The sequence below is a fragment of the Artemia sp. Qi Xiang Cuo genome, chromosome 8 (assembly GCF_049724085.1).
Source record: "Artemia sp. Qi Xiang Cuo chromosome 8, ASM4972408v1, whole genome shotgun sequence".
NCBI classification, from domain to species: Eukaryota; Metazoa; Arthropoda; class Branchiopoda; order Anostraca; family Artemiidae; genus Artemia; species Artemia sp. Qi Xiang Cuo.
The window spans coordinates 57,499,611-57,515,310 of NC_142801.1; the positions used below are offsets into that span (position 1 = coordinate 57,499,611).

Here is a 15,700-nt window from a genome sequence, read left to right on the forward strand (position 1 = left end):
ATAAAAAAAAAAAAAAAAAAAAAAACAAGCGACGCGGCTCAATAGTAATCGAAACTTTTAAAAACGGAATTTTTATGTCAATAAATGTATCAAAAGAATGGGCTTTTAATGCTGATTCAAAATATATAAATTTTATTAAGTTTAGTATTACTTATCAAAGGCAACGAGCCTGAGAAAATTTACCTGATTTTTTAAGAGGGAGGAAACATCCCTTACAAGTGAAAGAATTTTAATGAAAATCCCACCGTCAGATTCAGCGCATCAGAAAACCCATTTACATAGGTTTCAAGCTCATATCTGCAAAAATCTGCAACTATATCTGCAACGTATTTTTTGCCAGAAGAAAAATATACGAATATAGAAGTTTGCTACTTAAGTTAATTTGTAAATTACGTCAGAACCAAATTTAGAGACAACCATTTAGCAAAAGAAGAGTAAAATTTTTATGCAAATTTTGTTTACTTATTCAATGACGGTGAGCCAAAATAAAAGCTGCATTAACTAAATAACGATCAGAAATTAAATAAAAGAAAAACAAAATTTTTTAAAATTGTTTTTTTTATGATCACCCCTGGGAAAAAAAACAACAAAAAAGAAATAAACACGCACCCGTGATCTTTCTTCTGGCAAAAAATGAAAAATTCCACATTTTTGTAGATAGGAGCTTGAAACCTCTACAGTAGGGTTCTGTGATACGCAAAATATGATGGTGCGATTTTCATTAAGGTTCTATAACTTTTAGGGGGTGTTTCCCCCTTTTTTCAAAAATCAGGCAAATTTTCTCAGGCGCGTAACTTATAATGGGTAAGACTAAACTTGATGAAACTTATATATTTGAAATCAGCATTAAAATCTAATTCTTTTGATGGATCTATTTGTATCAAAATACCGTTTTCTAGAGTTTCGGTTACCATTGAGCCGGGTCGCGCCTTACTTACAGTTTGTTACCACGAACTGTTTGACTCTTTCATCTAGGATGCCTACAGACTACTATTATTAAATCAATTTGAGCTTTGATTAAAATTGTTCGATTATAATTTCAGTTCAAATCAAATATTATAAATACCCATAAAATTTAGGGCACCGAGAAAAGTGTACCATGCCCAATTATTCACTTTCAAGGTGAGGTCAAATGGAAAAAAAAAGAAAAAAAGAAGAAAAAAACAGCAAAACTCATAGGAAACGTCAAATATCAGCAAGGTTATTTTTTGCTATTTATTTTGTCAAAGGTCTTGGTTCTATCGAGCTTCGTCTAGTGGGATTTATCAATTTTATAAAATTTTATAGTTTCGTTTGTTTAGTACGTAAATTCTTTTATTAAGCCCTATAATGTGCAGAATTTTTACAACTAGTACTTCTAAACCCAATCCAATTAGGTGAAATAGGAGCCAGTAAAGAGGGACACATGACATGGATAAAAAAATAATTTGGATTTGGTAAAAAATGAAAAAGAGGAACTTTCTTTTCCCCTTGAGTTCAGATAGATTGATTTTTTTTATCGTGTTAGACAGCTAAATTAGAAATTTATCACCTTATTTATTTTGTCACGAACTTGCTATCAATTTCCGGTGGAAGTTTAAATTTTTTGTACCAAAGCAATGGCTTAAAACTCACGGAAAAATTGGTTTAAGTTCACAAAAAGTTTTTTTTTTTTTTTTTTGGGGGGGGGGGTAAAAAAAAATATTATGTTCACCAGCTAAAGACAGTCTTTTATAAACAAATGATTAAACAAATTTTTAATGAAGAGAAAAATTCATTTTCAACTAAGTAATCATAAATTATAACTTTTATAACTAATTATTAATATATTAGTATAATAAGTTACTTAGTGTGACAAATATATAGGAGAAAAATCAATTAATTATTAAATTGACTAACTATCAGAGGTGGTTTTAGGGGAGAGACAGGCACTTGGCCCCGGCGCAGAAATTTTAGGGGCGCTAAATTTCAAATAAATAATCGAATATTTATAATCTTTTTGTAATTTTTGAAATTTTATTTTCATTAAATAAAGCAGGGGGCGCAGTTGGCAGTAGATAAAAGCAAATTGAATCCGCAATTTCCAGTTTCCCCATATCCTATCTTTTTCTATATAAAGTAAAAAAAAAAAATCATATTTAAATAACTGAAAATGTTGTTAATAAATGAAACTTTTTTTTTAAACGTGGCCTGAAATTTTTTAGGAGACGGGGGTTGGGTGCTAATCAAGATTTTGACCTGGGTGCCAGAGAGGCCAGAACCACCACTTCTATCTTTTAACACACTATTAAATTTAATGATTCATTAAAAAAATTAATTCTTTTCAAAGAACGAAAAAATTATTTTATGAAATTTGTTACCATACCTGAAGGTCGTTGACCCAGAAAACGTAGGACTAGTGCCAATTCTGACGAGTCTATCACCCCATCTTCATCCTTGTCCATCAACATGAACGCTTCTTTAAAATCTGAAAAAAGAGAACAAGTATCTTAGGGGAACACTTCCAACTAACTATCTTTCGTAGTTGCGGCAGTAGGTTCAATCAAGTAAAGAACGGGCCCCGGTTCTTAGCAATAGGTATTGAAAACGCGTTTTAAAATTCTGGACTATGAGAAAAAATTGTCATTTGAATCTGATTAATGAATGGTAACTATTATCTCGATTAATCTTACTAGTATATAATATAAAATAACAAGTCATAAGTGACGCTAGAATATTTAGATGCAGCTCATGACCTCAACTTTACACCCCCCACATTTGTTTTAGTTTCTGTACAGACTAAATCAGAAGCTAATCCAGATTTTAAAATATAGATATGCCATGCTAGTGAGAATATATTTAGAATACGTTTAGAATATGTCTGAATATATTTAGAGTAGAATATGTTTATATTTACGTCTATGGATGTCTTCATCAGTAGAAGCCAATTTATACAGTGCAGATATCCACGGGATTAAGAGCTTACAGGACCCTCAGGCTAATGGACCTTTGGAGCTCTCTTAGATAGAAATGTTAGAGGTATCTTATTCAAACTGTAGGAGTTCGTATTAAAGCCTCTTTCTGTAAACCGTTTCTTATTATTGTATTGTATACTTTCCTGACTGGAGTAAAGCTGTCCAGTTTGTTGGACTATAGAGAAATATGAAAATCTTACAAATTTCACTTTAATGTCTTTTAGATGTCTAATAATTTCCAAAAAAAGTCCTAACCTTACACTTTGCAGCAGAGGAAGCTTGAGATACCTCTCCATTTCTCTCTTTTCTTTCCCTCTTACTTGTCCTCTCTCGCTCTCTCTTCTAGCACAAAAACACACACAGCTGATTTATATCATCCTCCACTTCTCGTATTTTCTTTTAACCTTTGGCATATTTGTTTGTGTCTCGCAATATTTATTCCAAGAGATCTATTAGATTACGAAAGTTCCCGTAATTTAAAGGATGTGGAAGGCGTTCTTGAACAGCTTTATCAGGTCTAGAAAGTATATTTAGCTAAATGAAGTTGGTTTAAAATTGCCTTCGGGGGTTTGTGATGGATGTGCCACTAAATTTATTTTTTGATAAATTTATCCAGCTACTTTGAAGCTGAAAACATTATAACTATTAATGTTTCGATCATCACCTACGTTGCTTGAAGCTAAAGCAAAACACTGGTTCAAGTTTCGGATATGTTTGTGGAACTCTTTGGAGAACAAATGACGTCTTATAGAAGGCCGTACCAATTCATTTGGAATTATGAAGGTGGCAATGTAATTCGACTAAGCAAGCAGCAGCCTCTAAACGAATCACCTTTGCTGGCTACTCTTTCCTCGGAAAAATGGAGGACTACACAGCGAATACATACAACGTTGAAGGGTCCCAATGACTTTTAATTAACACTTGTGTAGTTTACTGCATCTTTATAGGTTTGTAACAGGTTTTTTGCCATAGTTTGCCGGAGTCGGAGATTGCGATGGCGTCGTTTTTGTAACTTACTTTTTCTTTCTTCTTCACTTTTATTTTTGACTCGTTCGCTTATCTTCTAAAAACACGATTCTTTGTCCCTCACTTTCATTTTTGACATATACTGATGCTCGCTTACGTGGGTCTGGCAAACGTACAATTCTTTGTTCTTCACCTTCAATTTTGATACATTCTGATTCCCAGTATCGCTTATAATCATCGCTGCCACTTTTATTCTAACCTCATATTTCTTTGTTCTCACTGTCGCATAAGTAGTTGGGGTGGGAGGGGGGGTCAATCTATTCTGGAAACCCAATACGACTTTAACATGGAATTTCTGGAAGCCCAATAGGGGGTGTACAAGTGTAGCTCCTAGTCCCTCGCACCTGGGCAATGCGGTTACCTGTTTATACCGGTTGCCTGGCAAGATTTCGAGCGCATCTCTGGCAAGATTCCCGCCCTCTGACAGAACGACACACCCTTGCCTTTAAACAGTCAGATAGAAAAACAGATGGGATTTCTGTGACATGCCCTCGGGATTTTTAAAGGGCCAGATAGGGGAGGTCTTAATACCTCACAACTGTGCAATACGGTCCTTGTTTCTAGAAGTCGGCTGGTAAGATTCCCACGACACACCCCTCTGGACTCCAATGACGTCACACGACATACCCCGTTCTAAACGGTCATGTCTAATATGGATCATCGTATGCGACAAGCTAGTCTCCGGGAGCCATGGGAGAACCCCCGCTTGCATCTTAGCGACAGCACACATCTTATGTGAGGTCCCATAATGACAGCACAACCATCACTGTCACATAATACCTTTTTGGCATTTTCGCTCGAAGCGATAAAGGGTTTTATCTTTCTTTTAACTTAATGGTGGTGCACACTTTATGTAAGGTCAGCACACAACTTACGAAATAATAGCGCACTTTTATGTATTAAAGCCAAGCACCAATGTTACATAATACCTTTTTTGGTATTTTATTTTTCGCCCGAAACATCAAAAGCATTTCTTTTTTCTTTATTGTTTAGTTCTTTGTCCTCACTGGGACTCGGAAAGTCCAGTTTTCTTCCAATGGAAAAGCTCTCCAAGCAACACGACTAAACTGCCATTGCCAATATTCTGTATTAGGGAAACACTTTCAAGAAATAACACATTCCCGTGACGTCACAAGACACACCTTTGTCTATTCTATGACACTCCCAGTTGTACCCTAGCAAGCGCCATTGTTTTTCCCTCGAGAAATAGAAGCCCCTTATAGCTATATACTGATTTCCCTGTAAGATGGTCAGATGTTCCCCCAAATGCCAATGTTTTCCCTCGCAAAATAGAAGCCCCATATAGCTATCTATTGATTTCCCTGTAAGACACCTAGGCATTCTCCTAGCAGCGCGCCATTTTTAAACTCGCAGAGGGAATGTTTATGTTTAAATAAAATTGCTCTAAATATATTTCTAGGATAAAGACTATGGGATGCTTAAATTGTTTAAACACCTTCATCGTGCTAAGCAATAAATCTTAAAAACACAGACTTTGTAAATAAAAATTTTATTATTTCAATCCAATTTACAAACAATATTAAAAACACATAAAAAACAGTACAAAAAACACGAAAAAAATGAAACGTGAAAAAAGGCTTACCGTAACATATGCAAACAGAACCATGTATTTTTGAAAATCGGGAATCCTAGCATGCAATACAAGGGGGTATGGCTGATATTTGATGCAAATTTAAGCCCTATAAAGAACTTTTTTAACGAAAATGCATCGTTTCTTTTATTGGGATGTTAGATTTAACTCCATCGTGACAACACGCCCACCCTGCCCCTAGCAATCATTTCCAGGGGGAAAGGTTGAATTAAGAAGCAAATTTAAGACATATTAAGAGCTTTTAAGGAAAATATCCCGTTTTCTCTGAGCTAAACTTATGAATATTTCATAATATCCTGATAATATGCCCCACCCGCTCCTAACAATCATTTCCTGAGGGCGCGTTGATATTAGAGTTAAAGTAATGCCATCTTAAGTGTTTTTTTTAACGAAAATGCATCGTTTCGTATACTGGGATATTAGATTTCAGTCCCTTTCTGCCGAAAATTTCCTCTAACACGTCCGCTCTAACTTTTAAGGTGTAAAAGTATATTACTCCAAGGTAATACACGCCACCCTGGTAAACTATGGATTCAATACAGCACCCTCTAGCACTCTCATTATTCCAAGGGCATTTACAGATATTTTCATTATAAAAATATGCTTTTAAATCCAATGATTTGTGTTTTAGCAATCCAAACTGAAAATGATACAAATCGGTTATAAATTACAAATCTAGTTAAAATTACCTTCAAAACCGAACTCTGAAGTCGGAGTTCTACAGCTCTTCCCCCCCCCCCTACAAATCAATTCCATTGGGCAAGGTTGATATTAGATGCAAATTTTTAGGCATTGTTAAGGTATTTCCGAAAGCCCTTAAAGAAAATACAGCGTTTCTTTGAGAGAAAGTTTGATTTTCAGCCCCCCTACCCTCCATGGTAAAAATTCTTTAACTCCTCCATATTAAATTTTAAACTTTAGAACACGTTACTCCATGTAATTCACGCCACAGTACCATTATTTGACTTCCCCCGCACACCCTAACAATCATTCCTAAGACTTTTTCAGATATTTCTTGTCAAAAATTATGCCTCAATCCGGTGATTCAAATTCTACCAAACCGTCCCTACGTGATACACCTTGTCAATTCTCATCACCGTGGAATTACACACCTACACATCCGTCATCCACGTGGCACCACTCCTGATCACCTCCCTACGACATTTTCAGCCGTTTCACTCCGAAAATATGCTAGTAAATCTAAATTGAACAGAATATTTCTTTGCTAGAGTATGCTACTCCGACCAATTCATACCACAGTACCACATTACTATGGCGCTGTGGCACCCTCTGACATCACATCATCATTCCTAAGACATTTTTCAGACATTTCTTGTAAAAATTTATGCTTCAACCTATTGATTCTTGTTTTTGGCAAGACAAGCCATTCATGATGCTCCACAAAACACATCTCACCACCATGACATTACGCGCCCAACCCACTGCAGGGAAATTTTGACTATGGATATATAAGAATTTAAGCAATTATCTCATTATTTAAAAATTTACTTCATATTTTTTTTAGGGCTTATGGCTCAAGTTTTCAGAATTTTAAGGTATTATTTACCATATTTTATTATTTTTACATATTTTTCACTATTTTCCTGGGGATCAATAGATCCCGTGCATGAAAATATTCAGCCTCGAGTGACCCTAATGACTTAGGCTATCCTTATAGTGTTGTGTCGTGGTTTTTCGTATCAGTGTTTCCTCCATTGATGTTTCAAAGTTCATTTGGAAGCTTTCTCCTTTGAACCGTATGGCTCAGGATGTATTTATAGTGTTGTGTCCTTCTTTATCTTGTCAGTGTTACCTCTCTTGATGTTTCAAATTGTATTTTTTTCCTTAGGAAACGTATGACTCAAAATATTTTTGTAGTGCTGTATCATGGTTTATCATGTCAGTGTTACCTCTGTTGATGTTTCAAATTGCATTTTAGAAGTTTCTTCGTTTGGAAAGTATGATTAAAGATATTTTTTGAAGTTTTGTGTTGTTTATCATGTCAACTTTGTTACTTCTATAGATATTCGAAAATGGATTTTGGAAGTTTTTCATTCGCAACGCGTGACTCAAGATTTTTGTATAGTACAGTGTCAGGGATTGTCTTGTCACTGTTACCTCAGTTGATGTTTCAAAGTTCATTTTGGAAATTTTCTCGTTTGAAACGTATCACTCATGATGTTTTTCTAGTGTTGTGTCGGGGTTTGACCTGTCAGTATTACCTAAGTTGATGTTTCAAACTGCATCTTGGAACTTTCTCGCTTGAAACAAATGACTCAAAATGTTCTTGTAGTGCTGTGTCGTGGTTTGTCTTGTCAGTGTTGCACTTCATGTTAAGAAAACTTGCTATTTCTAGCCGAAAACTTGTTGGCATAGACAGAAAAGTGTTACTTCTAAGAGAAATATCTTATCTTTGACAGAAAACTAGCTGCTAATTTAAACAATTTGTTACTATTAAGAAAAAACCTGTTACTTATAAGAGAAATTTGATAGTATTAAGTATAAGTTTGTTAGTATTGAAGAAAAAGTTATAACTTCGAAGAAAAAATTTTTTAGTCTTAAGAAAAACTTGGTACTTTTGGCGGAAAACTTGTTATCATAATAAAAAAAAATGTTACTTCTAAGAAAAGTATTTTATTTTTGACAAAAAACTTGCTGTTCTTAGAAACACTTTCTTACTATTATGAAAAAACTTCTTACCTAAATGAGAAATCTGATAATATTAGGAAAAAATTTGATACTATTAAGGAAAAAAGTTGTTACTTCGAAGAGAAAATTTGTCAGTGTTAAGAAAAAACTACTACATCTAACAGAAAACTTGGTAGCATTACCAGAAAATTAATACTTCTAAGAGAAATTTATTATCTTTGATGGAAAACTTGCTGCTATTAGAAAAACTTTGTTACTATTAAGGAAAAAAAGATGTTACTTCGAAGAAAAAATTTGTTATTGTTAAGAAAAACTTACTTCTTCTAACAGAAAACTTGTTAGCATAGACAGAAAGTTATTAATTCTAAGAGAAATTTGTAATCTATAACGGAAAACTTGCGGCTATTATAAAAAAAATTTTAGAATTAAGAAAGACCCCGTTACCTCCATGAGAAATTAGATAATATTAAGTTAACGTTTTTTAGTATTTAAGAAAAAGTTGCTACTTCGAAGAGAAAATTTGTTTGTGTTAAGAAAAAAATTGCTACTTCCTACGGAAAACTTGGTAGCATTAGCAGAAAATTGTTACTTCTAAGATCTATTTTTTGTCTTCCACAGAAATCTTGCTGCTACTATCAACAAATTTTTACTATTAAGAAAAAGTTGTTACTTCCGAGAGAAACTTGATCATACTAAGTAAAAGTTTGTGACACTGATAAAATAAACCAGGATGCAACACTAGAAAAATATCTTGAGTCATATGTTTCAAAGGAAAAAATTCCAAAATTCACATTGAAACATCAAGCGAGGTAGAAGTGACAAGACAAACCAGGACAGAACAAAAAATTTTGAGTCACATGTTTCAAACGAAAAAAAAAATTCCAAATGAACTTTTATACATCAACTGAAATACCAGTGACAAGATAAGCCCTTACACATCACTATTAAAACATTCTGAGTCATATGTTTCATACGAGAAAACTTCAAAGATATACTTTGATACATTAACAGAGGTAAACACTGACCAGATAAGCCACAACCCAACACTATGAATAAATTCTACGTCATACGACGAAAAAAATTCCACAATGTACTTTGAAAGCAACATGAGAGGTAGCAAAGACGATTTGCAAAACATCACTACAAAAATATCCCAAGTCATACGTTTCAAACGAGAAACTTCCTAAATGCCCTTTTAAGCATCAAGTGAGGTAACAGTGACAAGACAAACCAGAACAGTACAAAAATATCTTGATTCATGTGTCTCAAACAAAAAAAAAATTCCAAAATGAACTTTGAAACATTAACTGAGGTGACACTGACAAGATAAACCACGATACAACACTATAAATACATCCTGAGTCATACGATTCAAAGGAAAAAACTTCCACAATGCATTTTGAGAGCATCAGGAGAGGTAACAAAGACAAATCACGACACATCACAACAAAAATATCCCAAGTCATAGGGTTCAAACGAGAAACTTCAAAATACCCTTTGAAACCACCAACTGAGGTTATACTGGCGCTGATAAACCACGACACAGCACTACAAGAACATTCTGAGTCATATGTTTCAAGTGAAAAACTTCCAATATGCAGTCTGGAACATCAACTGAGGTAAAAATGACAAGTCAAACCCCGACACAACACTAGAAAAACATCTAGAGTGAAACGTTTCAAGCGAGAAACTTTCCAAAATGAACTTTGAAACACCAACTGAGGCAAAAATGACAAGACAAACTCTGACACTACACTACACAAACATCTTGAGTCATGCGTATCAAACGAGAAACTTCCAAAATGAACTTTGAAACATCAACAGATGAAGATAAAGAACGACACAAAACTACAAAAATATCTTAAATCATACGTTTCAAACGAGAAAACTTCTAAAATCCAATTTGAAACATCAACAGAGGTAGCACTGACATGATAAAGTATGACACAACACTATAAAAATATCTTGAGTCATATGTTTCCTATGAAAAAAAATATACTTTGAAACATCAAGAGAGATAACACTGACCAAGTAAAGCACGATACAACACTATAAATACATCCTGAGTCAGACGATTCAAAGAAGAAAGCTTCCAAACGCACTTTGGAACATCAACGGAAAACCACGACATAACACTATAAAGATAGCCTAAGTCTTACGTCTTGAGTCATAAGTTTCCTACGAAATAGAAATTCACTTGAATGCTGCAACCAGTCATATGAATCAAAGGAGAAGGCTCCCAAATGCACTTTGGAACATCTATGGAGGTACTATTGATACAAAAAACCACGACACAGCACTATAAAAATAGCCTAAGTCATGCGTCTTGAGTTATACGTTTCCTTTGAAAAAAAAATGATCCTTTAAACATCAGGAGAGGTAACCCTGACAAGATAAAGCACGACATAACACTATAAATACAACCCGAGTCATACGTTTGAAAGGAGAGAGCTTCCAAATGCACTTTGAAAGATCAATAGAGGAAAACTGATACGAAAAACACCAACACAACACTATAAGGATAGCCTAAGTCATACGTCACACTCGAGGCTGAATGTTTTCATACCCGGGATCTACTGAACCCCAGGAAAATAGTTAAAAAATAAGTAAAATAATATAATATGGAAAACAATATCTTAAAATTCTCAAACCTCGGGCCATAAGCCAAAGAAAATATTAAATATATGAAGTAAATTTTAAAGTATTGAAGACAATTGTGTAAATACGCAAATGCTTGTAAATCAATAGTCAAAATTTCCCTGCAGTGGGCTGAGCACGTAAAGCCATAATGGTGTGATATGTTTTGTGGAGCATCATGAAAGGATTAGCTTGCGAAAACAAGAATCAATGGATTGAAGCATAAATTTTAACAAGAAATGTCAGACAGATGTCTTAGGAATGATGGTATGTTGTCAGAGGGGGTCATAGAGTAATAGTAGTGTGGTACTGGGGTGTGAATTGGTTGGAATATCACACTCTGGCAAAGAAATGGTAACTTCTCGCTCTTCAAAAATACACTGTTTAATTTAGAATGACTAGCTTATTTTTGGTGTGAAATGGTTGAAAATGTTCAAGGGGGTTGATAAGGGGTGGTGCCACATGGTTGACGGATGATGAGGTGTGTAATGTCACGATGGTGTGAATTGACATGGTGTATCACGAAGAGATTGGTTGGGAAAACTTGAATCACCGAATTGAGGCATAATTTTTGACCAGATATGTCTGAAAAATGTCAGGAATGATTGTTAGGGGTAAATAATTTCTTAGACAACACTGCTTTTCCATTTACGAAAAATTAAGCAATAAAAATATTTGCTTTTTGATTAAATGTTCATTTTCTTGTTATTTGTTCACTGCTTTATTAAAATTAAAATCTGTTTTTCTTGCTTAATTTTTCGTAAATTGTTAGGGGGTGTGGGGGCAGTCAAAAAATGGTACTGTGGCGTAAATTGCATGGAGTAATTTGCTCTACAGTTTAAAAGTTAAGATGGAGGTGTTAAAGAATTTTTACCATGGAGGGGGGGGAATCTAACTTGCACTCAAAGAAACGATATATTTTCGTTAAGGGTTCTTGGAAATACCTCAACAATGCCTAAAAATTTGCATCTAATATCAACCTTGTCATCCTGAAATGAATGCTAGGGGGCTGTAGAACTTCAATTTCAGAGTACTATTTTAAAGGTTCTGAAAACTAGATTTGTAATTTATAACCGATTTGTATCATTTTGAAGGTGGATTGTTAAAACATAAATCATTGGATTTAAAAGCATATTTTTATAATGAAAATATTTGTAAATGGCCTTGGAATAATGAGAGTGCCAGAGGGTGCCGCATATAATCCATAGTGTGAAAGGGTGGTACATATTTCCTTGGAGTAATATGCTTTTACACCTTAAAAGTTGGGTTGGATGTGTCACAGGAATATTTCGGCAGAGAGGGACTGATATCAAATACCCCAGTCTATGAAACGATACATTATCGTTCTCTGAATATGACATAAATTTAACTCGAATACCAACACGCCCTCAGGCAATGATTGCTAGGGGTAGGTGGGGCGTATTATCAGGATAATGTGAGATATCCATAAGTTTAGCTCAAAGAAAACGGGGTATTTTCCTTAAAAGCTCTTAATATGTGTTAAATTGCATCTAATATCAACCTTTCCCTCTGGAAATGATTGCTAGGGGGAGGGTGGGACAAATTGTCACGATGGTGTGAAATCTATCATCCCGCTCAAAAAAAGGATGCATTTTCGTTAAAAAAAACTCTTAATATGGCATAAATTTAACTCTAATATCAACGTGCCCTCTGGAAATGATTGCTAGGGGTGGGTGGGGCGTATTGTCAGGATATTGTGCAATATTCATAAGTTTAGCTCCAAGAAAACGGGGTATTTTCCTTAAAAGCTCTAATATGTCTTAAATTTCCATCTAAAATCAACTTTTCCCCGTGGAAATGATTGCTAGGGAGAGGGTGGGGCAAATTGTCACGATGGTGTGAAATCTAACATCCCGCTCAAAGAAACGATGCACTTTCGTTAAAAAGTTCTTAATAGGGCTTAAATTTGCATGTAATATCAGCTATATCCCCTGGCATTGCATGCTAGGATCCCCGAATTTCTATAGTACACGGTTCTTTTTGCATATGTTACGATAAGCCTTTTTTATGTACAAAGTCTGTGTTTTTAAAATTTATTGTTTAGCCTGATCAAGGTGTTTACACAATTTAAGCATCCCTTAGTCTTTATCGCTAGAAATACATTTACAGCAATGTTGTCTAAAAACAAACATTCCCTCTGCACCTTTAAAAATGGCGATCTGCTAGGGGAACGCCTGAAAGTCTTACAGGGAAATCAACAGATAGCTATATGGGGCTTCTATTTTTTTAAGCGAAAAACAATGGCATTAAGGGGAACACCTGTCCGTCTTACATAAAAATCAATATATAGCTATCAGGGGCTTCTATTTTTTGAGGGATAAACAATGGTGCTTGTTAGGGAACACCTGGGAGTGTTATAAATAGACAAAGGTGTGTCTCGTGACGTCACGGGAAGGTGTTATTTCTTGAAAGTATTTCCCTAATACAGAATATTGGCAATAGCAGTTCGTGTTGCTTGGAGCGCTTCCCCATTGGATGAAACTTCACTTTTCGAGTCCCAGCAAGGACAAAGAACTAAAGGATAAAGAAAAAAGAAATGCTCTGAACGTTTCGGGTGAAAAATGAAATGCCGAAAAAAGATATTATGTGACAGTGATGTGCACCGGTATTACATAAAAGTGCGCCGTCATTGCGTAAGTTTTGGGTGTACCTTACATAAAGTGTGCACCGCCGTTAAGTTAAAAGAAAGAAAAAAAAACTTTGAACGTTTCGTGCGAAAAAAAATACCAAAAAAGTATTATGTGACAGTGATGGCTGCGCTGTCATTACGTGACCTCACATTAGGTGTCTGATGTTGTTAATTTAAAAGCCGGGGGCTCCCCCGTGGCTCTTGGAGTCTAGCTTGCAACATAAGAAGGTTTCATCCATATTAAACCTAACCGTTTAAAACGGGGTGTGTAGTGTGACGTCATCGAAGTCTAGAGGGGTATGTTGTAGGAATCTTACCAGCCGACGCTAGAAATAAGGATTGCATTGCACAGGTACTTGGAATTGGGAGCTCCCCTATCTGGACCTTTAAAATCCCGAGGGCATGTCACAGAAATCCGATCTATTTTCCTATCTGGCTGTTTAAAGGCGAGGGTGTGTCGTGACGTCAGAGGGTGGGAATCTTGCCAGGGATATGCTCGTAATCTTGCTAGCCGATCGGTAGAAACAGGTAACCGTACTGCCTAGGTGCGAGGGACTAAGAGCTACACTTGTACACCCCTATTGGGCTTCCAGAAATCCCATGTTAATTTCGTATTGGGCTTCCAGAATAGATCGACCCCCCCCCCCCCTACTCGCATATCTTCAAACCTAATAATTCTTTGTGCTTTATTTTTGTTTTTGATTCTTTCTGATCCTCGTCGTCATATGTCTTTTAACCGCATATTTCTATGTTCTTCACTTTCTTTTTTGTCTCGTTGTAATCCTCACTGCAGCTTATTTTTTAAACATATATTTTTTATTCTTCAATTTTCTTGGCTCTTTTTCAGGATTGCTGTGCCGGATTCAAAAATTGATCAATTATTGCAAGAGTTTTAAGCAAAATTTAATATTAATGAGGAAAATTAGGGGCTGAGGGTTTTAAGGAAAATTTAATTTTTATGACTTTTTTTTTAGTTTTTTCATATTTATTCTATTCATATAAGAATTGATTAATTATTCTAGACATCAGTACACATTGTATTATTATGGCTGTAATATTTGTAGAGTCTTTCTTTAAACGTTCGTCTGTAATTTGTTTGAATCCTCGCTGTCGCAAGTCTTCTAAACGCAAATGTGTTTTTTTTCACTTTTGTTTGACTCATTGCACTCTGTATTTTATATTTAGCTATGTCTCTTGGGTAATTTTGCATGCGTCATAGATACTCCAAGGGCGGAAATGACATATTTGTGCTCTTGAAATGTGCTCATAAAGATGACGTCATTCATATGATTTTTTCCCAAGATTAAGGCTCCTAACAAATTTTCTCAAACTCTGACCTACCTAGAACGTTTTCAGGCCAGAAATTGTTAGCAAGCCATTTTTCCCAAATAATATGACACGCCTTTATTGGAAACTCAGCACAATATGAACGACTTCATGTCGAATTCTTCGTAAAATTGACGCTATTTTGCAGATTTTAAACATCAATTTAATTTAGGTATTACCATTCGTGCAAAGAATAAGGGATAAGGTGGTTCTAGGCCCTAAGGTTGAACAGAGGGATGAGTGGGGGGGGGGTCAAGGGAAAAAAAGATGAATAGTGGTGTAAAAACTCGAGTTTCGTATTTTGACCCTTCACCCCCCTCTCCTTTCTATAAAAATTCCTATTCCCCCTCGTCCTCAAAGGTATTCTTTGCGCACTGATGAGTATAACCAAACCCATCATATATCAGGTTGGGCTAGCCTATCAATCTGCACTTGTGTACAGGGGAAGAAAGGAGAGTCCTCACCTGAAAGTGATTCTTGAGTGAAAAAAGAATAGCCACCTAAAAAAACATATTTTTTTGCATTTTGCTTCCCGTTCTTCTGAAAAATCCCCCTGATCCACTCTCCCAGAGGCCGGACGTGTGTACAACAGTGATATTAATATCTATAGACGTTTGGATTAAAGATAAAATGTTCATGCAATTAATGCTCATTCTTTTTGTAGAATCAAAGAAAAAGACATAGATTAAAGACAAAGCGATTATCAGTGTTTAGCTGAAGGTCTTCAGGAAGCTTCACATTGGCGTGATAATTGCAAATCCTGCACTTTTCAATAACGTTTTAGAAGGTAATATAAGTCTGGTAATTGCAACGCCGTCTGTTGCAAAATATTTGTAAAATTTAGCTGCCTTGGCTACGCCACAGGAA

General features: G+C 35.3%; 1 protein-coding gene across 3 annotated transcripts in view; it reads right to left on the reverse strand.

The window, feature by feature from the left end:
• The window catches only part of LOC148949603 (uncharacterized), a 249,687-nt gene that overhangs the window by 36,528 nt on the left and 197,459 nt on the right, over positions 1–15,700 (reverse strand). For all 3 annotated transcript variants that reach the window (XM_089093036.1, XM_089093038.1, XM_089093037.1), the window contains one exon: positions 2,345–2,446. In XM_089093036.1, the coding sequence (XP_088949162.1) occupies positions 2,345–2,446 (102 nt within the window). The remainder of the gene's footprint in view (positions 1–2,344; positions 2,447–15,700) is intronic.